General features: G+C 46.6%; 5 protein-coding genes across 5 annotated transcripts; 2 read left to right on the top strand and 3 right to left on the bottom strand.

The window, feature by feature from the left end:
- Nucleotides 1-1456: 1456 nt before the first annotated feature.
- On the bottom strand, nucleotides 1457-12486 carry LOC128261053 (nuclear pore complex protein Nup153). The gene is given in 10 exon segments (XM_052994486.1): nucleotides 1457-1692; nucleotides 2921-2988; nucleotides 4107-4247; nucleotides 5168-5323; nucleotides 5792-6383; nucleotides 6422-10183; nucleotides 10476-10744; nucleotides 10818-11351; nucleotides 11440-11457; nucleotides 11459-12486. Coding segments are annotated over 10 exon segments (5769 nt in total). The 5' UTR covers nucleotides 11594-12486; the 3' UTR covers nucleotides 1457-1598.
- A 557-nt stretch (nucleotides 12487-13043) lies between these two features.
- Nucleotides 13044-15056, top strand: LOC128261048 (inositol polyphosphate 5-phosphatase K). The gene has a single exon (XM_052994478.1). It carries the CDS (start codon nucleotides 13337-13339, stop codon nucleotides 14864-14866), a length of 1530 nt encoding a protein of 509 aa, XP_052850438.1. The 5' UTR covers nucleotides 13044-13336; the 3' UTR covers nucleotides 14867-15056.
- A 1757-nt stretch (nucleotides 15057-16813) lies between these two features.
- Nucleotides 16814-18650, bottom strand: LOC128261052 (ubiquitin-conjugating enzyme E2 G2). Its single transcript, XM_052994485.1, has 4 exons — nucleotides 18323-18650; nucleotides 18182-18263; nucleotides 17816-18075; nucleotides 16814-17155 (listed from the first exon to the last, which is right to left on the bottom strand). The coding sequence occupies exons 1-4, from the start codon at nucleotides 18363-18365 to the stop codon at nucleotides 17037-17039; spliced, it is 504 nt and encodes a 167-aa protein (XP_052850445.1). The 5' UTR covers nucleotides 18366-18650; the 3' UTR covers nucleotides 16814-17036.
- Nucleotides 18651-19354: 704 nt separating this feature from the next.
- On the top strand, nucleotides 19355-20455 carry LOC128261051 (uncharacterized). The gene has a single exon (XM_052994483.1). The coding sequence runs from the start codon at nucleotides 19584-19586 to the stop codon at nucleotides 20286-20288; it is 705 nt and encodes a 234-aa protein (XP_052850443.1). The 5' UTR covers nucleotides 19355-19583; the 3' UTR covers nucleotides 20289-20455.
- Nucleotides 20456-20933: 478 nt separating this feature from the next.
- LOC128261045 (structural maintenance of chromosomes protein 3) lies at nucleotides 20934-25713 on the bottom strand. Its single transcript, XM_052994473.1, has 5 exons — nucleotides 25610-25713; nucleotides 25421-25535; nucleotides 25214-25353; nucleotides 22013-25132; nucleotides 20934-21558 (listed from the first exon to the last, which is right to left on the bottom strand). The coding sequence occupies exons 1-5, from the start codon at nucleotides 25622-25624 to the stop codon at nucleotides 21346-21348; spliced, it is 3603 nt and encodes a 1200-aa protein (XP_052850433.1). The 5' UTR covers nucleotides 25625-25713; the 3' UTR covers nucleotides 20934-21345.
- Between the last annotated feature and the right edge of the window lie 84 nt (nucleotides 25714-25797).

The following is a 25797-nucleotide window of genomic DNA, read 5'->3' as shown; positions in this document are numbered from 1 at the left end:
AATCGTTTATATTCCTTATCAACTTCAAAACCTATAATCTGAAATGAAATGTTAGAAAAAGCCCTAGAACCCAAAATAAATGCTCAGCAATTTTTAAATTATCATACCGCATATATTTACTTATTTACATTATGATACCGTTTCTTTCTCAACATTAAGACTTCTGATTTCCATTTCTGTTATCGACTTAAACATGATCAATTTAAAATTATAATATAATATTCAATGTTTTTTTATGAATATATGTATACAAAAAACATGCACATAATCGTAACTGTTTCCGGTCTATATTTCCATTTCCATCTCCATTTCCATCTCCATCTGCATCTGTATTTCCATTTCCATCTTGGCCACCCGTCTGTCTCCAATACCACATTCACTTATCTGTTAGCTATAGGTTTTGTTTGTTTACGTTGCTAGATAGTTGTTGTTTGTTTAATTTGTTGGCTTGCCACCTTGGCTGCTGCACATTGTTGTTGCACTCCCCTGGGCAACACACAGGTTGTATGTATTATCGTATATAAATCTAAATTCTAAAATCAATAATCAATAACAAAAACTAAGACTTAATACAATCGTACACGTTTTAGGCTGCAACCGTTCATTATTTTCTCAGCTCAGCGGGCTGATCACTCTGCGTTCGAAAATTGTCTAAACAGATAATTTTATTTTAATATAATATAATATATGTATACATAATGTAGTTTACGTTTTGCGCTATTTCTTTTTTATCCGCATTTGTTGCAGCAGTTTTTCGCTTCTTTACATTTTCACAAAATAATTATTACATAATTATCGTATCGTTTTAAGCATTAGAATCAACAAAAATTAATTAATTTAAAAATATAAGCAATTAAAAAGTATATACTTGGCGCTGGCGCGACCAGTACGTAATTAAACCAACGAATTATGTTTAATTTGCAATCATTTGTAGTATGTAGTCCGCTCCTCGAGGACATGATGATGCTCCTTGATCGGTTTACAATCCAGGTGATTAATTGTGTCTCAGTCGGAGCTCCTGCGCCGCACCAGCTTGTAGCGACTCCTTAGTACGTGTCCACTTGCGGGTCCAGCTGCTGCTGCTGCTGATTCTGCTCCTGCTGCTCCTGTTCCTCCTGCTCCTCTGTTGCCCGTTTGGTTTTGCTCGTGGTCGACAGTTGGCTTACGGCCAATTCTGCTGTTGATTTTGTGGCGTGGCAGTCTCGTTGGCCGGAATATGGAAGGTGGGGCTGCATCAACACCACCACTACCACTATCACCACCACCATCCACTCCTGTTGCCTCCTGTCCTCTTATCCTGGTAAATTCAGTGTCCGTGCTGCCCCGTCGCACAAATCGGTACTTGCTGAGACGTTGCTGTTTAAGCACTTGGTGCAGCTCCAGTTCCAGCTGCTGGTACTGCTCATTGAGCCGGCGACTCCGTCTCCGGACCAGGCTTTTCATCCTGCTGTTGATGTCTGCTTCTGTCTTGTCTTCCCCCTCTGCTTCACGTCCTCCTCCTGCGACCACTGGCATCCCATATCCAAATCCTAATCCTAATCCGATGGCGGCCTCAGCAGATGGAGTTGCTATCTCGACGGCCGACTGCGATGCCATTTCTACCGGGGCGGCAGGCGGCGCATGGGAGCCCGGATCTTGCGACGCGCCATCTGCGAATTCTGCGCCGAGTTGCCAGCGGCTGGCGGATTGAAGCTGCGGATTAATCATTGATTAGTGTCACGTTCAACAACCATCGCTTTCGAGACTTCTGCGCGGGCGGCGGCTGCATTGCGAGAGTATATTCTTGTTTTTCTTTTAATCATTAGAAAACCGCAAAGTACAAACAAAATAAAAAAAAATAAAAAATGAAATACAAAAATTATGGCAACGAAATGGCAAGTGCTGTTGACAAAACGAAACAATGAAACACACACAAAAAAGATAAACACAAACTGTGGTAGTGGAAAATGACAATAATCAGATGGTCACAGAATATAGCAAATCTTATATCCTATTTAGACAGAAATACATATAACATCAAGAAAGTACAAAGCACTCCTGTTTCATGGAGAAAAACAATTAAGGAAAATTAAACAAATAAATTAATTTATGTATTTTTGGTGGCTGGCAATCACTTTAGTGACAGTTTTTATAGCAAATATTGCATTGAAAATTTTTTTAAATCTGGGCCATTAAACATTTTGATAGTTATACACAACAAAGCTTAAAAAAGAATTATTTAATACATCAGAAAACTTATTAAAAGTTCAATTAATTTAATAATTTAATTAATTAATTAATTATTATTATTATTCAACAGCGTTTTGATTGACTTTCGCTTAAATTTGTATAGAACTTTATAAAAATAGCGACTCACTGTGAGAACCATTCAAATCGCTTTTAAAACAAATAAAAACATAACTTTTTACCTAAAAATGCTTACATACATATATTGACGAAAGTAGTGATTGAAGCCCAGGTAAAATTCACTTTAGTTCCCTATAAATTAATTTTTGGCTATAATAATATTAAAAAACAATTTTTGCAAATCTTCCTAAAATCACAAACAAATATAGAATCAGTATTTTAAGTGTTAGTGTAACTTCTGTGTAAATATAAATACAGATTTCCAGATTTTTTTTCCACTAAACAAAAACAAAACAAACGAACAAAAACAAATGCCTTGCAAGTTAGTTAATCGTAAATGCAATTTAACGGTTAATAATGCAGCTTTTTTTATATTTTTTTTTGTGTAAACGCATGGAGTGTAAATAAAAGACGTCGGTATGTGTTTGTGTTGGTAAATTGGCCAATTCAAAGTGGGAAAGAGGGAGATAAAAAAAAAAGAGATGCTTGGGTCCTTTCGTGTCTCGCTCGCACCCATTTGGGAGGTATATGTTCGGCCGCCCGCCAACGGATCACCCGTCTCTCTCTTACTTACGCAAACATATTGGCTGTCGCTGGGGAACCGGCGCTAAATTGGAACGGTGCATTGGCATTCGGCGTTGACTGCAAGAAGAATATTTTTGGTTTGTTTTCCTTGGTAAATTTGTTTTGTTTTGCAAATAATTTTCATAAGCGACGGTTCACGATGGTTGGTGTTGTGGTTTCTTTTCTTTTCTTTTCTTTTCTTTTTCTTTCTTTTTGTTTTTGTTTTTTGGTGGGTTATTTACAAAAAACTTTTATTCACTCTGAATTGAGTGCAAAAAGAAATGATGATGCTACATGAAAATGATAGCTGGTGTGCGCACTAGTGTGCGTGTGGGTGGGTGGGTATTTGTGGAGTCTGTATGTGTGTGTGTGTTGATAATGTGCTGGTATGCATGTGTGAGTGCTTGTCAAAATATTCAGATAAATTCATGCAAAACCACACTGAAAACAATTGACACATCGAACACAAACTAAATTTAACTAAGCTAGAAAAGTTTGACAAGCCCTACGACACATGCATTTAAAGCCAAAGTTCAAAAGCTACTGAAATGGATTAAGTTATGTAAGCATGCGGATAAATTTGATGTTAAGCCTATATAAATGGAGTATGATATGGGAAAGCACGATAAAAATATCTTTAAAGATTGTATACCAGGGTTGCCGCAGAAATCTCTGACAAACTGAATTTAAATTTAAAAATATAGAAGAAAAAACATTTTTAAAACAAGCTTCATAATTCCAAAAGTATTTGTTTCTCAACAAATTCTTAGCATTTTTAGAATACAATACCAATATGTAAAATGTTTTCTTTTTTTTTTTGATCTTAATAATTTTGTTTGCAAACAAAATGTATGTAAAACAAATTATTTAATTATTTTGTATTAATCATAAAAACTTATTCAAGGCATAGCAACAAAAAATTAGGTTCAAAAATCACATTTTGTAACCAACTAAATGAAATTGCAAAACAAAATGTTATGTTTTACAATATGCTATCTGATAAAATGAAAAAATAAAAACTAAACATACAATTATCGAACATAAAATAATAAATGAAGTTATATTTGTGTAGATATTCTTTGGCACATCCTATGGCATATAATATCGTTGCATATTTTAGTGAAGATTGGCAATAGGGTATTGTGTTTGTTGAGTCGACGGAACTCTATTGCATATTGACCATGACTTCGCATTACCTGCATCTGTGGCGTCGCGGCGTTAAAATTGAACATAGGCGGCGGTACGGAGGAGGTGGTGGCTCCACCCACTCCACCAGCCTGGTTACCAACCGTCGCCGCCGTCGTCGAAACACCAAATTGGAAGATGCGCTGCTGCGGCTGCGTTTCGATTCGGATTCAGATTCAGATTCAGTTTCGGATTTTGAGATTCAGATTCATATTCAGATTCAGATTGATATTCAGATCCATTTGGTTCATTTTCATGTTCATTTAGTTGGGTGGTTCGTAATCATAGTCGGTGGTAATCATAATCATAGGTGGTAGTAGGATGGATTGGTAGTAAAGTTGGTTCGTGCCCGTGCCCACATAGTATTTCAGTTTTCAGTACAGAGAGTGTACATTAAGATTTATGGTAGTGGCGTAGTTAGGGAGTATACATAAATTACATGGTATACGACAATATTTCAACAGTGACAACACGCACGATCGTTTGTGTGTGTAGAAAGGGTGGTGGTGTTGGAAAAAAGATAAAAAGAAAAGGAGAGAAGAATACAAATAAATATATATGTATATATATATATATATATATATATGTAGACAAGTTAAGAGGTAAAATAAATACAGTAAGTAAGTTGTTCTAAATCAATATAATCGTTCAAAGATACATATGTTATGTTAGGAGGATTAATTGATCGATCGATCGATCGATTGTTAAGCGCATTGTTATCATTGCTATAACGCTATAACATAACGGTCGATCGATTGTTAAGCGCATTGTTATCATTGCTATAACGCTATAACATAACGGTGGCATGCAAGACGGCAACTAAAGGGATAAAGGTATTAAGGGAAATATGACGGACAGCTACGACTACAACAACCGCACACAAATTTGCATGGATGAAAGTGAGAGAGAGAGATTGTTCATCACATGGAGCTCAGCTTAGCTCCCACCTTCGATCATTGGGATAGGTTTATAATTTGATAGTTTGATAGTTGGATTGGTCGGTCAGGTACTTGGTTGTGGGCTAAGGCTTATACTGTGGGAATTCTGCATTTGCAATTACATATCTACTTACATCGCCGCCGGAAAGACTGCTGGCCGCCGTATTGGCCGAAAAGTTGAAGGTTGCCGCCTGAGGAGTTGAGCTCGCCGCGGGGCCCGTAAAGTTGAATGCAGGCTTGGCGGGCTGTGCATTGGTGGTGGTCCCGAATTTAAATGGTGCTCCAGCGGGCTAAAAAAGTCAAGATAAATAATTAAAAAGACTCGTCCCATCATCAATATAATTGCATTTTTTTCAAATACCAGAAAATCAGTATTCAAAATCAATTTTACTTTAGAAAAAAAAAAAAACCTTGCTTATTTCAGTACAATGATCTCCAAGCTGCAGTATTTATACTGAAATTCATCCCTTAAGAGTTCACTTGATTGAATTATGGATTTTAATCTTTCTGAATTCGAAATTGAACAAGTATTAAGGTCACAAAAAGGTGGATAAGTTTAATTTGTTTTAACTTTTATATTTGCCTAACAAAAACTAAACAAAAGAAAAGGTCAAGGCCATTTTAGTATAGTCCATTTTTGCTGATTAAGAATACATGTTCTTTATCGGTAAATCTTCCTTTTGCCTTCCAATAATATCCACTTTCTTGAAATGATTTTGAAACATGACTTGGCTTATGGCAAATACAATTATACTTACAGCTGGCGTGGCTGCTGTTGCTCCGCCAAAGTTAAATGCTAGCTTCGATCCTGGTAACGCTGTGTTGGCCGACGCTGCAGCTGCTCCGAATCCACCGCTTGTGCTGGTACTGCTGCCAAAAACGGGCGCGGGCGCAGCCGCTGCCATTGGCGTCACATTGCCAAAGATGTTGGCCAGCGGAGCAGCGACTGCGGCAGCGGGCGTGGTGGCTGCCGATGCTCCAGGCGCCACCAGAGAGTTGCCCACATTGCCAAAGATGCCGGCGAGGGCTCCATTGCCACCTAAACTAGCAGATGATGCCGCTGGCGTGGCTGCCGCTGTGGTCGCCGTCGATCCGAAGGGTGAGCTGCTTGTGCTGATGGTGGTGCTGTTGCTGCTGCTGGCGGCTCCAAACATGGAACTGCTGCCAAAGACCGGAGCCACCATTGTGGAGACCGAGGATGAGGACACTGCCGCCGCACTGGTCACTACCTGTGCAATGCTGTTGCTCTGGGCAGCGGCTCCATTGCTTGGCCAGCCAAAGCTGGGTGGTGCCGGCGACGTTCCCAAACCGGCAGAAGATCCAAAGCTGAATGGCTTGGTCGCGCCGCTGCTGCTGCTGCTGCCGCTGGTCGTGGTCGTGGTCTCCGCTTCTTTTCACCCCAATTGCCAAAGAGCTGCGGGGTGGAGGTGGGCGCAAAGCTTGGAACTACAGCAGCGACGGCGGCGGCGGTTGTGGTGGCAGTATTGCCACTGAAGCTGGAATTGGAGGTCGTGCTGGTGCTCACCGCTGACCCAAAAATGGAGCTCACGGTGGTGGTAGTTGGTGCCATGGCTGCCGGCGTCTGGCCAAAGAAGAAAGCCCCAGTTCCAGTGACAGTCGCTGCTTTCGGCTGACTTCCAAAGCTAAAATTGGCAGCCGGAGCAGGTGCTGCCGCCGGCGTTGCTGTGGGTGTTAGAGCAAAGGCTGTCGTAGAGGTCGTCGTTGTTGTTATGGTATTCGAGGAAACACCAAAGCTGAGGGCTGCCGCCTTGGCCGTCGGCTGCTGGCTACTGCTGGTGCTGCTGACAGCACTGCCAGCTCCCGCTCCCGATCCCGATCCCGTTCCCGAAAAACTGAACATGGGCTTGACAGCCGTGGGGTTCGCACTTGAGCTGGCCGTCGAGCTGGACACAGTCGAGGATGAGGATGAGAATGATGATGAGGCTGAGGCTGGAGCACCAAAGCTGAAGCCTCCCAGAGCAGGAGCGGTGATGGTGGTGCTACTGCTGCTACTGCTGCTGCTGCTCCCAATGGTAGTGATTGAGCTGGCTGTGGTTGCAGCTGCTGCAGTGGTTGGGGCTTTGAAGACAAACTGGAGGGCTGGAGCAGCTGGTGCAGCTGTTGGAGCTGTTGTTTCCGTGCTGGATGTGGCCTTCGTATCTTTCGTGTCCGCCTTGAAACTTACAGTCTTTGGCTGTTCCACATTGCTGACTCCGAACGAAAAAGTTGGCTCCGTCTTCTTGCTATCCGCCACATCCTTACTCTCCTTGCTCTCTTGGCTCTGACCGAATCCAAAGGTGAATTGGGACGTAGCTGGCGGTGCTGCTGAAGGGGCAGGAATGGTTTCCACGGCTGGTTTGACCACCTCTTTAACAGTCGCAAATCCAAAGCTAAACTTGGGCACCGAACTGCTGGCGGGGATCGTCGTCGCACCACCACTGCTGCCAGATGAAATTGAGATGGCGGATGATGAGGAAGCGGAGCTGGCGGCGGCAGGGTTCAGTTGCTCACAGCAGATGCACTTGAGGCGCGACATGTCATTCTGGGCCATGCAGGCATCGCAGTCCCAACTGGCTGCCTTTTGGGCAGCCACCAGCTTCTGAAATCCCGCATCCAGTTTGGGCGCCTCAGCAGCCGATCCCATGTCGCTCGAGGAGCCAATGCTGTTGATAGACGGCGATGATCTGGCTGGGGATGGCGCGGCCGATGAACCACACGATGACCCGGACGAGGAGCCAGATGATGATCCGGAGGAGGAGGATGTCGACGAGGAGGAGGAAGATGCCGAGTTACTCCGTGCCGATTCGCCGCTGGCGCTTTTCGCTTGTGAATTGGGCGTCTGGCAGGCGATGCACTCCCCGGCGCTCGACTGATTCATTACCAGGCACGTCTGGCACTCCCACGTGTTGGCCTTGGGCTTGAAGGCCATACCGAAACCGGATCCCGAGCCCGCACCCGTACCCGCAGCCGAAGCCGAAGCCAAATTGTTTGTGATCAGCGGAAAGCTGTTAACCTTCGGCGCCGCAGTCTTTCGTGGAGTTTCGCAGGCAATGCACTTGCTGGCTTCGGACTTGTTGGACAGCATGCAGGCATCACACTCCCAGGCAGACGAGGATTTCTTGAAACGGTCGCCAAAGCCACTGCCCAGTGGCACAATGGCTGGCATGGGTGCTGGAGCCGAAGTTGCTCCCGGTTTGGCCGACTCACAGGCCACACACTTGCTAACCTCCGCCTTGTTGCGCACCATGCAAACATCGCACTCCCACTCCTTGGATGACTTTTTAAACTGCTCGCCGAAGCCCAGTGCTGATGCTCCGTTCATCGTTGGCTGCACTGGCGGCTGCTGCTGCTGCTGGTGCTGAATTTCATCCAGTGGAGTTGGCGCCGGGAAGAAGAAATTGCGCCTGATATTCTGGGGCTGGGCCACGCAGTTTTCGTGCGAGCCACCAGACAGCAGTGGCATTGGCTCCGCAAAGCTAAATGTGCGTTTCGCTGACTTGCCACCAACTGGGGCAACGTTTCCATTGGCAGAAAAGTTTACAACGGTAGCCGTTGGCTGTGGATTAATAAGGAAGTTGGGCAGCTGCTTGGAGTTCGTAGTGTTGATGCTGCTGCTGCTGCTTTTGCTGCTGCTGCTGATTTCGCTCTTGTTACTTGTGGTTGGGAGCATGGAAGGCGGTTTCGAGACCACTGGCACCGTCGGCTTGATGACCAAATCGAACTTTGGCGTGCTGGCCATGTCGGGGAAGCTGATTTGTGGCAGGTCCAGCGGCAGGGGTGCCTCCTCCAGATCCGCGCGTGGCTCCTTGCTGCGCGTCTGGTGTGAGAGTCGCGAACGCATCTTGTTGGTGTGGTGACTATGGCTGGCCGGCTGATCCACCGGAGCAACGAGTGGTGTCGCCGCTTGATTGGCCTTATCTTGGCTGTTCTCCGTTCGAACGCGCGTGTTCTGGCTGTGCATCAGATCGCGCGAGCTCTGAGTGACGCGATGAAGGCGTCGGCGTTCCAACAGCTGCTGCATCGTCGGCACCAGCAGTTGGCTGGAGCGCAGTTCGGCCAACTCGTTGACAGGAGTGGGCACCGGAGCATTGGCATACGAGGGACGTGGATACGGCGTGGCCGCGATACCCTGGCGATGCTGGCGACTGCTTTGGTGCTCCTTGAGGGTGCTGCCCATGCGCTTCACATCGATCAGGGGCGTGGAGTAGCTTTCGAGCAGACTGAGGATGCGTAGTGTGGTGTTCGACAGGCCGGAGCTAGGCTTTGTGCTGCCACTCTGGCCGACTGATGACTCCGGAAGGTTGCTGCTGGTCGAGGGTCGCATGTCCACCGGTTTCATGCCGTAGCCCATAACACCGGATAGGGATCCCTGCAGCGTATGCGCCGGTGAGCTGCCGGCTGAATTAATGGCCAACGTTGAGGAGGCAGCGGAGGAGCTTAGATTGCTGCGACTGAAGATGCGATTGTTCGCAGAATTGCCGCCGAAGGTGGTGCGTCCCTGGTAAAAGGGCGAGCTGGAGGCAGATGCAGAGCCGGAGGTTGAGGCACTGCGACTCAGGAGGCGACTGTCGCTCAGCGCCGAGGTGCTGCCGTAAATGGAGGCATTGAAGCGACGACGCTGGTTCAGCGAGTTCAGAGACCACGTGGAATTGCGGTGCGCTTGCTGGGCGGTGGCGCTGCTTCTGTTAAATATCGACTTGGCGCTCTGCAGATTGCCATAGAATTCCAGATTGCTATTGCTGTTATGATGCGAAGGTCGCAGTCCATCGTGTCCTTCGCTATTGTCGTGGTAATCGTTTATATCGCCCTCGGACTGTGAATCTCCGCCAACTCCGCCTCCTGCTCCTCCTCCTCCTCGTTCGACCACTGCTGACAGTTCGGTTCGTCTTGATTTGGACTTGATGACATTGTTGTTATTATTATTATTGTTACTTATGTTATTGTTGGTCTTGCTGATCCTCAGTAAATGATCGAGGCGATCTCCGTCGGCACCAGTTCCCGTCTCGTCCATGGTAAGATCACGACGATGAGTTCGGTTGCCCAGGAGCGAGGGTCGCTTGTGGTTGGGAAGGCTGGAGGAGATGGAGAGGCTGTTGTGGCTAGTTGCGGCGCTGCTGCCTCCGAAAGGTATGTTCAGCGAACGGCGTATGCTGAAAAAAATTGAATGGTTTGCATAAATAGCTAAATTACTCTTCACTTGTAGGGCCAAAATGGCAGGGCGACTATTAAAAAACGTATTTAAAAAGAGTTCTTTCAAATATTTATCTGTTTAAGTGTGAAAGTTTTAAAAATCTGCATAAGTGTGAAATAAGCTTTTAGAAAATCAATAAAGTAGCATAGAAGACAAAACATAGGCGCAGAGAAATAATTTGTATAAGATGGCCATTTCAAATGAACATTTTAGGTGGAAATAAGGATGGGGACTGGCACTGAGTAACTAACCTGTGCGGCAGATCCCCTGTACTGCCCTCGGCGGCTTCGTTGCCCGTGAAAAAGTTGTAGGCGGGTTCGCGTTGCCGTTGACCGCCATACAAATTGAGGTGGTTGCGCCGGTGTGGAGCCAACTGGATGCTGCTGCTGCTGCTGCTGCTGCTCCTAGACCCCGCCATATGGGAGGAAGAGGAGCTGGTGGCGGCCACGAGTGGAGCAGCAGGCGTGGATGACAATAAAGGCAGACGGCGCATGTTGGGCAAGTTGACGGTGGTCTCCAGCTAAAGAAAAGGGATTAAAGATGAGGCGGTAAGTGGTAAATGTATAAATGATTCGAAATGTAACAGCACTTACCTCCAGACGTCGACGCTTGGGCTGCACGGCGGCGGCCTGCAGGAGATTTTCCTGCTCCTCATCGTCGTCCTCCTCGTCGCCCTCGTCTTCCTCCTCCTCCAGGTCATCCTCCTCGACCTCATCCTCGTCGCCGCCGGCAGCGGCAACTGCCTCGCGTCGCTTGCGCAGCAGGAACTCATTGTACTCGCTGCGCCGCGTCTGCTCATCCTCGGCGGCCAGGTCGTGCTCGGCAATGTTGTCGGCTAGGGCCACCTCCTCGTAGTTGAGCCCTCTGGCGTCAGAGCCATCATCCAGGTCATCGGCCGCATCCGCATCTACTTCGGCCAGCATGATGCGACGGCGTCCACGTTTCCGTTTCGTGGCGGAGCGTCCATTGGACTGGCGTGGCTGGCGGAGATTTGCGGATGAGGATGAGGCGGCGGCGGCAGTGGCAGCGGAGGATTCGGGGCCTCCTTTAGACGATGGCGAAAACCAGCCGCTGAGGGAGGCGGGAAGAATGCTGGATACGCGCTTCTTCATCTTGCCTATGATGGACTGCAAAGTGGGATGTGTGTGTACAAGGATTTGGATTAGGTGTCATTTGGATTCGGGAACACGAGTTCCAGGCGTCGACTGTACTTACGTTGTTGTTGCCCGCCCGAGTGCAGGGCTCCCGCCGAGGATTCATCCTCCTCCTCCTCCTCCTCCTCTTCGGGCATCTCCCTTAGCGGCGTCAGTGGATGCAGTTTAGTCAATTCCGCTTGCGAGGATTCTCTCTGCTCCTGTCCATCCTCCATTATGCCAATTTAAATTTTCGGTTTCTTTTTTAGCCGGCGAAGCAACGGCACAAAAGAGAGACACAAAAAGCCAAAAGAAGCGCCGCCGCACACACAACAACAAAACGTGAGTAAAAAAAAAAAAGAAAAAAAAGGAGCACACACTGTTGCAATTCCTGCCCGCGAGTTCGTGTGCGTGTGTCGCTCGCTGACACTCTCTTTCTCTCTCTCTCTCTTTCTGTCTGTGCGTGTGTGAGAGTGTGAGTACGCTTACGCACGCCGTGGTTTTAAAATTTTTTTTTATTTTGTAGTGGATTCGTTGAGATTTCACACACGCGGCGATTTTTCAAAAACTATTCTGTTTGGCTCCACAAACTGGGTGGAAATGCGTTGGCTAATTTCTGAACACTGTAAAAGTAGAGGCGGGAAAAATGATTTGGTACCAAATACGGGCAAGGCGTTCGGGATGGGTTCTTATTGTTTGCTGAGATTCCCTTACCCCTTTCCTGCATTCCGCTTGTATTCTTGTTATTTTATTTTTAATTGCCGGACAGCACCGCCTGTCCGAATTTTTATCGCCTCCCTTTTGTCTTTGTGCTTCTTCCGCCTCGCACACACTGCTTTCGCAATTCTTCGCTTCTCTGCTTCACCTTCTTTACACTCACACACACAAACGCGCGCTGCGAATCGGTACGAATTTTGGCATTTTCCTGCGTGCAAATTGCACGCACTTGTTTGCAACTTTAGCTCCGTGCCCGCAATCAATTTTTCGATGGCTGCGCACATATAACGCCGAGCTGATTTGTAAGAAACGAAATTAACACTTCACAAAAAAGCACGATTTGGGAAAAAAACGCGTGTGAAGTGACGAGTAAAAATGCGGCGAGTGGCAGTGTGATCGCAGCCGTGGCCTCTGAAAAACACCAATGGCTGAATAAAAAAATATACCAAAAGCGTAACATAAATATACTGCAAAAATATTTCGAACGAGTATTTCAAATAATTCCAACGAGTGCCAAATGTGGCGGTAAAATTTAATGTTCACAATTTTTTTTTCGCATGTAATGACATAATTTAAATTTTAATCATTCCAATAAACTTGTGGATCCGAAACGCCATACCATTTGTTTTGAGAATATTCTGGAAAAAAGAATGAGCTAAGATGAATGATATTTTCAACGCACTAAAAAAAAAATTTATGGGAACTTTTGGATCATTGAACCCCATTTCAAACAACATTTCGTAAAATTGTATTTTGTATATATGAAATTGAATTAAATGAATTTAATTTAAAATTAAGCTAAAGATTAAAGAAAGCAAAAATAAAGGCGCGACTATCCAACCCAAACAAATAATGTAATAACGTTTATTTTAATTAAAACTAATGAAACATTTTCAAATTGGCGCCTATACATACCTTATTGTCTTTCAATCGATAACGATATTTGTGTAGCTTATCGAGCCATCGATATCAAAACGTATCAATCGCTCAAGCTTGTTGTTATTGCAATGCACAGGTGTTGTTGTTGTTGCTGTACTGGACTTGGATTGGCAAACAAGTGTTAAAACAATTGTGTGCAATATTTATTGTCGCAACTACCGCGCTCGTTTGGCCAACGAAAAAAAAACGCAGATTAGGGGCGGAAGCAAACAGAACATCGGTTTGCACAACAAACTCAATCAGTTGGGTAAACAACAGCTGCGAGTGGCCAGCCACTGGGTTATCTGATTATCTGGATTGGATTTCTGCACAGAGAATAAGAAATGAGCCAAACGGAGGCGACCAAGACGACGGGTTCGGTGGATGAGGCGGCGGCGGCGGCGGAGGCGGCGGCGATGGGCAGTGGAAAGCAGCAGCTGGAAACGTACCGGGTGTACGTGGTCACCTGGAATGTGGGCAGTCGCTTTCCGGATAACATATCGCTGCGCCAGCTGCTGGGACTGCAGGATGCGAAGGTGTCGCCGGAGCAATCGCACCACCTGCCCGACATCTATGCCCTGGGCCTGCAGGAGGTCAATGCCCAGCCGCAGCAACAGGTGCTGGGCCTGTTCAAGGAGGATCCGTGGACACACAAGGCCAAGGAGCTGCTCCGCGGTTACGACTATGTGGCCGTGAAGACGGAGCAGATGCAGGGACTGCTGCTCAGCATGTTCGTGCGTCGCCGGCACGTGCAGCACCTGCAGGACATCGAGGCGGAGTACACGCGCACCGGTTTCGGTGGCATCTGGGGCAACAAGGGCGCCGTCAGCGTTCGCTTCACCCTCTACGGCTGCGGCCTGGCCTTTGTGGTGGCCCACCTGGCCGCCCACGATCACCAGTTGGACGAGCGCATCGAGGACTACAAGCAGATACTGGAGCACCATCATTACCATGTCAAGCGGTACCGCGAGATCTACGATCATGACTATGTCTTCTGGTTTGGCGACCTCAACTTTCGGCTGCAGGGCGGCGACTCCTCAATGGAGGTGCGCGAGCTGCTGCGCGACGAGGCGCAGCACGAGGCGCTCATCCAGCGGGACCAACTATTCCAGGTGCGCGAGAAATCGCAGCAGGCCTTCCAGGTGCTGCAGGAGCGTTTGCCCGCCTTTCCGCCCACCTTCAAGTTCCGCGAGGGCACCTCCGAGTACGATCTGAAGAGGCGGCCGGCCTGGACGGACCGCATCATGTACGCCGTGCAGCCGCTGAACCGGCAGCCCGGCATGCAGCTGTCCATTGAGCAGTGTTCGTACAAATCCCATCCCGTGTACACGATCAGCGATCACAAGCCGGTGACCAGTGACTTTGCGCTGAAGCTCTATCCGAATGTGCGGGCGCCGGGTGTGGTGTTCTCACCGCTGACGCTCTGGAAGATTGGCGACGAGAACACCGTGGAGTACCGCAAGCAGGCGGAGTTCGAGGAGGGTCCCAACGACTGGATTGGCATCTATCCGGCGGAGTATGCCAGCCTGGCGGACTACGCGGCCTATGAGTATGTGAACCAGGCCGAGTCGCCCGCCTCGTCCGATTCCAACCACGAGGCGGATCCGTTCGATACGCCAGCCCATCATCGTCGCGGTCGGCACCATCATCGGAACCGGCAGCGACTGCGCCGCCACCAGGAGGCCAATGCCCAGGAGCAGGTGCGTCTAGATTTCGCCGACGATGTGGAGCTGCGGCACGGCGAGCAGTATCTGTTGATCTACTTCCGCAGCACCGGAGTGCGGGGCGTGACCAGCCTGGCGGGCATCAGTGCGGTCTTTGTGGCCGAGAAGCGACACGGCTCGCCCCATCGGACGGAGTACCATGTGGACTAGCTGGTCGAGGCCCTCGACATCATTCTCCTTTAGTCTCCGCTGTGCAGATCTTATTTCACTGACCCCGTGTTAAGTTTGTTTGTTTGTTTGCTTGGCTGTTTGGCTGTTTGGCTGTTGCTGTTGACTCAGCGCCGACCAACCCAACACCCAAAATACGTTTAAATGTAATTATACAATGTTACCCAACCAATCATGTTTGTGTTACTACTACCACCTTTACCAACCCCCCACCCAGTTTGAATCCTGCTATTGTTTGCATCGGTTATGTTGTCATTTTGTTATTTTTATTTGCACGGTGTCATGGCATTAGATTTAATATTATTAACCGGTTTCGCAAAGGTTAATTGCGCCGCTCACTGTCACATACTGAGGCTATGACACACCCGCGTACAGTGGGCCGAAAAAATGCCCATTTCTAAATTGATTGGGAACACAGCTCAAGCTTTGAAAAAGAAAAGACCAACCAAGCCAAATGAATCTACAGTCTGTAAAAGTGATAATTTTGAACTTTCCTAAGTGAACGATTCGAAAAAATGTTTATATTAGCTGCATCAAGATAATGTATGTTGATTAGATTTTACCACCTTTAAATAGTTTAAATGAATTGTTTTTCATACTTTAAATTCATTCCTTAAGTGGTATATTGACATAACAGAACAAATCAAATATAAAAAAAACACAAAATTCAAATTTAAAGCTCTTAAAAAAAAATGCAAAAATGAATTTACGCATTTTAAAAACTTAGCTTAAATGTAACAAAAATCGTCCTTTGACCATTAAAATATCAAATCCTATACCACCTTTAATAGTTGAATACCAAAGCTTATTAAATTAATTTTTTGAATCAAATTGAACAAAATATGAGAACAAAACAGAAAAGGTTTTTTACCCGGAACCATAAAGACTTTTATAGGAAAGCAAGAATTATACCCAGATGTATTGTGCTATAAAAACTAATCCATATTATTGATATGACCAATTTTTAGCAAATCATAATAGTGGGTAAAAACGTAGACCACCAAGAAGCAATTTTATTGCGTTAATTATAATTGGTTATATGACAACCGATATGCAAAGTCAACAGTGGGCCACGCAAGTAAATTTATGCCCACTGTGCTTGGAAATATGGAATGGTGCAGACTTTTTATGGTCCGAAAACGAAGCATAAATTTATGCGGACTCGGTCAATTGAAATTCGAGTGGCTTAGTAACCTTCAACAACCATTAGATAACTATAACTACTTTGACCACACACACACACACACACACACACACACACACACACGTAAACACTTATCCAACGTATGAGAACACCTACATAGGTATATTACATATATACACAGATATATGCCTTATCAAAGTGTACATTAATCAATTAACTTAATCAAGTGAACAAATTTACAATTGTGTAGAAAAATGTATATGAATACGACGATCGTTCGCTTGTGGGATTTCGGTTAATCATCAGTTGGGAACTATATTTAGTGCAATATGTAACCACTTTAAAAACCCATCAAACGGCCTAATAAAACTTAAATACATAGCTAAATGAAAACTTTTCTTTGGCTTGTAGTTCCTTGTGCGGCTAACTTTTGTGCACTGCACCCTAATTAAATCTATACATAGCCTTCCATATAAATGTTTTTCCTATTAAACGTTTTCGTAACTTAATTATAACCATTGATCTCGAAAAGAAAAGAGGTTAGCTGCACCTGTAAAGATATGTTAAAGTAAAATAGTATTTATCTGGCACAAAATGTAAACATAAAAAATAATCATTTATTTATAGGAAATAAAAGCATTTTTTTTTACGAACTTTTCACTTATTTCAGACCTTCCCTCGCGACCAACTATCAATAACCCCTCGTTACGGATCCTCTCAAGCAGCCAGGGATCGTTGCTGCCAGAGGATACAACTTAAGAGGGTGACGAACTGCTGCCTGGTGGTTAGTTGACAGTCGATTTTATTGCTAGGCTCTTGATTTTTTGCTAATTTAAAACGTCTTTTGTCGGTTAGCCGGATGGTTTTTGTGGGAACTGTGCTTTAGCATTTTCTGTGGGGCGGGGCGGGGGATTGGCGCAATCTTGGAATCGTGTTGGGTTGTGAAGGTTGGGTTGACGACGGTGGCGGACATGGTCCAGTTGCAGTTCCATTTCCTCAGTTAATCATCTACGGCGGCAATCCGAGGGTTTTGCGCACCAGTCGACGGGCGATGGCGTTGAACTCTTCTCTTCGTTCGCGCCACATAATGGCGGCATCGACATTGGCGCCACTCTCATCGTTGGGTTCTGTTGGTTGAAAACGAGGTCATTAGTTAGCTGATGGTACAAGAGCTAGGCATTCTTTCTATTGGTGTCGGGTTGCTCATGGTGCTAAGTGAACAGAAAACTTAACTTGTTAACTTAACTCACTTTTTCTTTTGCCAAGTTTTTCGCATAACCTTTTGTTCATTGTACTACAAGATCAATGGGCAAGTGAACAGGTAAGATAAGTGATTTAGTTCACATGATCTTTTAATCTTTTTTTCATTTAACTAGTTCACTTTTCCAGTGTTCATTTGTTCATTGTGCGACAAGTTCAGTGGGTCAGTGATCAAGGTAAGGTAAGTGAACTCAAAAAAGGAGAACATTTTGTATGCTATTAAGATGTTTACTTGATATTTTGTTTATTTGTTCACTTTGCTCAGCAGTTATTATGGTTACTTTGACTATATTACGAGAGTGAACAAGGTTAATGAATTCAGAAAGACAGTCCCCTTTTTGTTAGGGTGTTCACTTGATCTTTTGTTCAATGGCTCTCTTTGCTCAGCTGTTCATCCGTTCACCGGAACAAGATCAATGGGACGGAAAAGTGAACTCAAAAAGTGAGAAAATAAGCCAATCACTTAATACCTGAGCCAGTGGGCAAAGTGAAATGAATGCTCTAGATGAATCTAGGTGACTTCTTACCCGCCAGCATGCTGACCACGCTGAGCAAGATCTTCTCGACGCTCTGCACGGGACTCCAGCGCTCCGCGGACAGCTCGTAGCCCATGGGATCGTCGCCAGGGGCGTGCAGTATTGATATGCAGACTCGCCCGTCGGCGAAGATGTTGGGATGGAACATATCACAAGTAAATTTCATTTTTGGCGGACTCAGTGGGTAGTCGGGTGGAAAGACGAGGCGGGCGGGAAAGACGCCGCCCTCGAAGCAAGTGCCCTCTGGTCCGCTGCAAAAAAAAAAAAAAAAAGGCCAAAGGTTAAAGGGTGAACCTGGTTGTCCAGTGTCCAGTGTCCAGGTCATCGGATCCGCATGCAAATCCGAACTCAACTCACGCAATTAGTGCCTCCCACTCGAAGAAGTTGTCCTCGCTGATGGGGCCGGCCACAATGCCCTCGGGCGGGTCGAGTGTTAACTCTGGCGAGGATTAGAGTCATGAAGCCATGTCATTAAACATTTGGTGGACTTTGCCTTACGTTTGTATTCCGCCATCAGGCGGCGCAGCGCTGATCCAGCCATCCCCGATATCCTCCTTGGTTGCTCCTCTTATCTTAGCCCACTTCGCCTCCTCCTTGTCCACCTGCTCCTCCCGTTCCCGTTCCAGATCCTCCTGTTCCACTTGTCTCGGCGGCGAGCGCGCACTTTCCAGTTCTCCGGACACCGGGGTCAAATGCAGACACGTCGTAATAAACTCAAGCCTTTCCTTTCCCTTCGCTTCGCTTCGTTTCGTTTATTTATATTTTATTTATATTTTATGCTAGTATGTGTTTTGTCAATGTCGTCGAGCAAAAAAAACGAAGTTAACATCGATTAAAATAGATTTTTGACTTTGCCGTTGACGGCAATCGATGTTTTAGTGTGACCGTGTTTCGAAAACTTTAACATTTATTTACTCTAAATTTGAATAAATTTAATACAAAAATTGGGCTTAACTTAAATTTTTTTAACATTAAGAATACTTTGCATATTTTAATACTCTTTAATTGCTAAAAAGATTTTGTTCATCATTTCTCACAGTGCAAAAAATTGGGGTTAACGAAGGTAACATTTATTTGAACTTCTAATATAAAATTATACCTAAATTCAAAATAACTTTAATTAAATTTATTTTTTTTAACATTTATTTCAAATTTTTATAAAAATTGTATTTACATTTGAATTAATTTTGTTGAAGTTATAATTTTACTCAATACTTTTCATTGGAATAAACAAAATATTTTTGTTGTTTGCTAAACTTATTAATTATATGCAGTTAGAATTTACTGTGCTACTATTTGGACAATAAATATTACATTTGAAAATGTTACTGACGTTCGTATTACTTTTGCTTAAAATATCATTTTATTCAATACATTTCATTGGTTTAAGCTAATCTTTATGTAAATAGCTTTTTTTTTATATACATTCATAATAAAATTAATGTGTCACTATTGTTATGCATAAATAGTTAATACTTAAATTAGTTAGAATAAGCAATGCTTAATTTCATTTTAAAATGTATGTGTAAAGAGAGCGTGTGATTTTTGTAAAGTCAATAAACGGTCCCACTAATTTCCATTGCGATTAATAACAAATGTGGAAAAATCGTGGAAATTAAGCCACTCAATCCGCCCGCACTTTGGCACTGGGCAGCGGAGCTTGACCGCCACCGTGGGACACCAATCTCCTGGCCCCACACCACATTGGGAATCTCCATTTGGAGCTAGTATAACCACCGGCAACCGGCTTTTCCACAACATGGTTAACAGCAGCAGCAGGAGCATGCCGCCGGCCAATGGACCCGTGCCAGGTGCCAACGGAGGCTCCTCCCGCCTGTCCCTGTGCCTCATCCACTTCGTGCTCGCCGTCATCTCCGGCTGGGGATTGAAACGGAGCACCGGCAGCCAGGCACTGGCCGCCTTTGGGATCTACTTCGGGCACAGCCTTTTGTGCCTGCTGCGGCACACGCATCCCAATCCGGGTGCAGTGCAGCGACTGCTGTGCGACAAGTCCCGAAGGTACTCCTGCGTCCTCTTCGTCACCCTGGTGGTGGGTGAGCTGCAGGCCATAAATCCGGCCACACGGATGGGTGACTTCTTCGGTGCCGACTGGGAGCGGCTGGCCTTTGGACTCTGGAGCACTGTCCTGGCGCTGGCGGTGACCAGTTTGTGGTTTGGCGGAACGCGCAATTCCCTCGGCGCCACGTTCATCAAACTGGATGCCGCCCAATTGGGACTGTGCGTGCTGTGGAATGTCCACTGCCTGTGGCGCATCGCCCTCGTCGACGAGCTCTGGTGGTCACTGGGCCTCGCCGGTCTCGTCCTCCTCAATCACTTTGTGCTGTGGCGCCTGCCGATGCACTACAACATCACCCAGCTGGAGGTGGCCACCGTGGGCATGTGCTTCAGCACCATCTTTGCATTAAATGCGATCCAGGAGCAACTGGATGCGGTGGCCAGCTGAGGGCAACTCATGTCGGGCAACCGGGGACGGGGACTGGAGCCTTGGTTGCCCAGGTCTAAGGCACACCTTCATATTTTCTACGATTCATTATTAATCACTAGCTAGCTAGCAATGTTGTTGAACAATAATTTTGTGTAATAAACCAGAGTTCTTGGTTTGGAGCTTTATTTTATGTGTTAATTTTGTTGTATAATTTGTAAATTGTTTCTCCAAACTCTATTTAGAGTTCAAACCCAATTTGGGAATTATTAAGCCAACACCTCAGGGAAATTATTGTAGTTTATGTTTCATGAACTTGAAATACTCACGATCAGCTGGGTTCAATTTATTTGTATCATTTTGAATAATACATATTCAAACTTCCAGTTAATTATTTTCAAATTTATTTTGAAAGACTTGCAGCTGAATTAAAAGTTGCTTGTAATAAAATTTATTTTTTAGGAACTTAAAATTCTCGAGATAAGCTAAGTTAAAGCGATCTCAAACTAGTAGTTCTGGTTAACAATGATCAAATTTATTAACTGAAGTCCCCTGCAAGCTAAAAATATGTTTTAATTATAAAAATTTCAGGAAAGATTAATTCATAATCAAAAAATTACGTTAATATTACCCAAAACCGTATTTTCCAGCCAATTGACTTCATAGCAAGACACACATTTTGATTTGTTTTGCATACGCTTTTTAATACACATTTTGTTGCTTTAAATATAGTTAAAACTATTTCTCTATGCGCTTTATTACATATTGATCTGGGTTTTGAGTTGCTCAACTCTCTGGTTTTCCCCGCTGCCCGCAGTGTTCCACGCAACGAGCACCGATGAAAACCGAAGGCCGTAGACTAACACTCATATATGTTAAGGAAAATTACAAGTAGCAAGTATACATAGATCGAAAGAATGTGAAAAACATAACCTTAGGCCTACGAAATAAAAATAATTGGTCCGGTTCAGCCGGCTGGGACGAGGTGGAAGAAGGAGCTGTGTTTGGGTATGGGGCAGATATTAATGAATGATGGATGGTGGGCTGGGTGTGTGTGGTTGTTTGGCTGGCCAATCTCCTAGGCATGGGTGCTGTCGTCCTCGACAAAGTCCTTGGCCTCCTCCCGGGTCACACAATCGATGTGGCTGACCTTGTTTCGGAATCGCACGCCGTAGAACTTGTGCGCATTCTCCAGCAATTCCGGCCGGAACGTCGTCGTAATGAACTGGGCCGTGTCGCTGAGCTCGTGGATCATGTCGGCCACCGCCTTTCGATGCATTGCATCCAGGGCCTGCACAAACGTAAAGTAAGATTAATAATGGTGAGCACAAACAAGAACACAAACAGTCGATTGCAACCTAGCTAACCAAAATCTTAAAATACATACATCTTTACTTTTATGCTAATAACTTCTTAAATAATTGTTAATCGATAGGTATTGAGCAGATAAACACATATATATCAATAACTGACTTCTGCCATGTCTCAGAGTGACACGATAGACATTCCCGATTTGTGGGCGTCAAAGTGGGCGTGGCCAGAATATTTATAATAAATAATGCGTAGGCTTAAATATAATCTTCATGCTTCATGTCCCAAATCTCTAGCTTTTATAGTTTCCGAGATCTCGACGTTTATACGAACTCGGCTACAGATCCAGATCAAGAACATATATACTTTATATGATTGGAAACGCTTCCGCCCAGCCGTTACATACTTTTCAACAAATATAAATTCTGCCTCACCTGATCTATTTCATCAAAAAGATAGAAGGGAGCCGGATCGCACTTTTGGATGGAGAAGATGAGGGCCAGGGCGACGAGGGACTTCTGCCCTCCGGACAGCTGGTTCATCTCCCGCATCTCAGCCTCAACACCGGTGAAGGAAACGCGAATGCCGATGCCCGTGAAGGCGTCGGAGTTCTCCACCTCCTTCTCCATCTCCTCGCCGTCGTTGTCCTTGGTCTTTAGGATGAGATAGCCGGCACCCATGGGCACCAGCTTCTTGAACACCTTGGTGAAGTTCTGGGCCACCTGGCGGAAGGTGAACTGGATGGCCTCCACCTTTTGCATCTCCAGCGACTGGATGAGCATGTGGATCTTCTGGTCGCCGATGTCCAGCTCCTCCTTGCGCTTATACAGTTTCTCCTTCTGCTCGGAGAAGCTGAGAAACTGATCCAGGGCCTTCTTGTTCACATGGTTGTACTTCTTCAAATGCTGATTGGCCTTCTCCAGCTCCTTGAAGATGTTCTTCAGGGAGATGCGACTGTAGGCGGCATCCACTTGCGGCACAGCGCCCAAGCTGGCTATCTTCTCCGTGCACTCGTCGATCTTCTCGTTGAGCATGTTCTCCTTGGTGGACCACTTCTCCAGCTGCTTGGAATCCTTGTTCAAATTCTCCTCGGCCTCCTTCTCCTTGCGCACATGCGTCTCCAGCTCCAGTTGCAGCTCCTTCTGCAGCTGAACGGCCTCGGTGACCCGCTTTTCGATCTCCTCCAGATCGGCATTGACCTTCTTAATTCGCTTCTCGGCGGAAACCAGTTCCGTTTTGCAATTGTTCAGCTTGCGCTTGCGATCCTCCACGGATATCTCCTGCAGGGCCTGGATGAGTTCGTCCCGTCGCCGGAACAGATTGTTGATCAACAGGTTGTCCAGCTTGTTCTTGCGCACCTCGAACTGCATGCGCTGCGTGAAGGCCTCCTTGTTCTCCTGGTTCAGCCGTCGAATGTCATCGTTCAGCTGATCGATCTCGCGCTGATCCTGCGACGACAGCGTCGACATCAGCTCCTGCTTGAGCTCCGCCTCCAGGCTGGACTTGGTGCTGGTCATCGACTCCAGCGAGGCCTTGCACTGCGCCAGCGAGCGCTCCTTGGGCGCCCGATACTGTTCGATGCGCACCAGCTCCTCCTTCATCAGCCGGATCTCGCCCTGCACCTTCTCGAACACATCCTTCGATTTGCCCTGCTTCGTCTCTGTCTTCTGCATCTCGGACACAATCGAATTGATGTTGTTCTCGGTGGACTTGAGTTCGTTGCGCAGCTTGCCCAGTTTCTTTTCGAATTCGGCTATCTGGCTGGTGTACTCGGTGCGCTTCTTTTGCATCTCCAAACGGGAGCGTGATGTATTGAAATAGCCACCGGTTAGCGATCCCTTCGACGACACCTGATCGCCGTCCAGTGTGACGCAATCGAGGCCCGTGCTTTTGGCCAGCTCGGTGGCACGCTCCAGATTGCGGCAGATCAGCGTCTTGCCGAAGATGTAACGCAGCGCCTTGTCGTGCTGCTCGTCGTATTTCAGCTTGGAGATCATCGGTATGGAGTCGGGATCATCTGGATAATCGTGGATTTTCACCTGCAGACGATTCAGCGGCATGAAGGTCACCTCGCCGGGCAGCTTCAGCTTGTTCATCTCCTTGAGGATCTGGGTGCCCTCGTATTCGGACTCTACAATGTGATGGAACAGTCGATTGGCGGCCGTCACCTCGACGGCCGTGTAGATGGTCTTGTCGCAGCTAAAGTTCTCGATGACGGGTCCATAGTAGGCGCGTGCTATCTCCGCCGATTGACCGCCACGCTCCTCGAAACTGTCCAGCACCTTGCGCACCGAGTCGCAACCGTTGAGGATCGGCTTGCCGGCCATGCTGCGCAGCGCCTGATCGGCACGCGATAGCTCCTCCTTGTGCGTCTGCAGCTGCTGCGTCATCTGGGTCTCCTTGCGCCACAGCTCGTTGCGCATGGACTGGTGCTGGTCCTTGGTCTTCTTCAGCTCGTAGTACTTCTTGTTGTGCTCGTCGATCTGCAGCCGCAGCTGCTCCAGCTCCGATGAGTGCTCCTCGATCTTCTGGCCGAGATCCTTCTCGGAGGTGGCGTCCTTTTTCAGATCCTCCACCAGCTTGGCATGATGGTTGATCTTGTCGCGCGTCTGCTTGCTAATCGACTTTAGCTCGTTGGTGATCCACTTGTCGCGATCCTCGCGCGACGAGAACTGCGAGCCGCGACCCTGCTTGGCGTACAGCTCCTTGCGCTTTTGCTCCTTGAGCTGCAGCTCGCGGGAGCAGTCCTCCTCCTTACGCTTCATCGCCTCGTATTTGGGCTTCACGTCGTCCAGCTCCTTTTCGCGCTCCGCTATGGTAACCTTGAGGTTCTTCAGCTCCTGGTCGGCCCGCTCCTTGGACTTGTTGTCGCCCTGCACCTCGTCGTTCAGATCGACGATGGTCAGGTCCAGTTTGGTCTTCTCGCGCAGCAGCTGCTGCTGTTCGGTCATCAGCACGGAGCGCTCCTCCTTGGTGCCCTGCACCTTCTTCTTGGCCTCCTTCAGGTTCTTTTGCACATCCTTGATCTTCTCCTGCGCCTTCTGGATCTCGATGTTGTAGATCTTCTTCTTGTCCGACGACGACTTGCGCTGCAGCTGCAGCTCATCCAGCGCCTTCTTGGTGTCCTTCAGCTCCGTCTCGTAGCGTATGTACTCGAGGGTGCGCCGCGTCTTGTCCCACTTCTGGTACTCCTTCAGCTCCTCCTTCTCCTCCTCGAGCGTCTGAAGGCGATCCTCGATGGTCTTCAGATATTCGCTGATCTTCTCCACCTTGCTGTCCGTCTCGCGCAGCAGATTCAGTGACTCCTCCTTCCGTTCGTCGTACACCCGCGTTCCCGCCACCTCGCGCAGCAGCTTGAGGCGATAGGAATCGGCGGCCGTGGCCATCTGGTTGATCTTGCCCTGCTTGACAATGTAGTAGGGATTGGAGCTGGAGAAGCCGGCCGACTCGAGCAGATTGACCACCTCATTGCGCGGCACCACCTTCTTGTTGAGGAAGTATTGATCCTTCTTGGCCCCAATCACGCGCCGCAGGAAGATCTCCTCTTTGTCGATCTGGAAAAAGTTTGAGTTTTTTTTTTGGTTTACCAGCCGATGGTTTTGGATGGACGTTTGTCCAATATAGGGACTACTCACTGGCACCCGGTTGTCCGAATTGTCGAAGATGATCTCCACATAGGCGGAGATGACGCGGGCACCTGTTCCCTCGTGGAGGAGCGACTGGCGCTGCTCCGGCCGCAAGTGGGTGAACTCATCGCTCAGCACGAACTGGATGGCTGCAAAACGAGGGAATCACATTGAATATGGGTTGGCTGTGGAGTCTATGCCATGTAAGTAGTGTACCATAGAAGAAGTTACTCTTTCCGGAGCCATTGCGTCCGACCACAACGTTGTGGCGCTTGTCGAATGGTTCCACCACCGTCTGGTCCTTGTAACTCTTGAAGCCTTGTATAATAATCTGGAATTTGGAGCGGATTGTGGACTTCCGGTCATCACTGGACTGTGCCTGGCATGGCCAGCAGGCTAACTCACCTGCTTGATGTGCATTTTATTATAGTAGACTGCGATTTTTGCACAAAATCGCGCTCTTTTTGTTTACAACAAATACATAAAAATAAGTTGACTGATGATATCGATGTATCGATGTTTTTCATTTTCGCCAAACATCGATCACATATTGGCTAGACGATGTATATCGATAAGCAGTAAGCAGAAGTGAA

Source organism: Drosophila gunungcola (assembly GCF_025200985.1).
Source record: "Drosophila gunungcola strain Sukarami chromosome X unlocalized genomic scaffold, Dgunungcola_SK_2 000049F, whole genome shotgun sequence".
Lineage (NCBI taxonomy): Eukaryota > Metazoa > Arthropoda > Insecta > Diptera > Drosophilidae > Drosophila > Drosophila gunungcola.
This window is presented reverse-complemented; position numbering and strand designations above follow the sequence as displayed.

What these genes read in the sequence shown, in the direction of transcription:
- LOC128261048 (XM_052994478.1), top strand. Translation starts at nt 13,337, where the DNA reads ATGAGCCAAACGGAGGCGACCAAGACGACGGGTTCGGTGGATGAGGCG.
- LOC128261052 (XM_052994485.1), bottom strand. Translation starts at nt 18,365, where the DNA reads ATGGCTGGATCAGCGCTGCGCCGCCTGATGGCGGAATACAAAC. An exon ending in GAGTGGGAGGCACTAATTGC is followed by an intron (nt 18,076 to 18,181) that starts GTGAGTTGAGTT and finishes TTTTTTTTGCAG; the next exon opens with CGGACCAGAGGGCACTTGCT. An exon ending in CGTGGTCAGCATGCTGGCGG is followed by an intron (nt 17,156 to 17,815) that starts GTAAGAAGTCAC and finishes TTCAACCAACAG; the next exon opens with AACCCAACGATGAGAGTGGC.
- LOC128261051 (XM_052994483.1), top strand. Translation starts at nt 19,584, where the DNA reads ATGGTTAACAGCAGCAGCAGGAGCATGCCGCCGGCCAATGGACCCGTG.
- LOC128261045 (XM_052994473.1), bottom strand. An exon ending in AAAGAGTAACTTCTTCTATG is followed by an intron (nt 25,354 to 25,420) that starts GTACACTACTTA and finishes CTCGTTTTGCAG; the next exon opens with CCATCCAGTTCGTGCTGAGC. An exon ending in TTTTTGATGAAATAGATCAG is followed by an intron (nt 21,559 to 22,012) that starts GTGAGGCAGAAT and finishes ACGTTTGTGCAG; the next exon opens with GCCCTGGATGCAATGCATCG.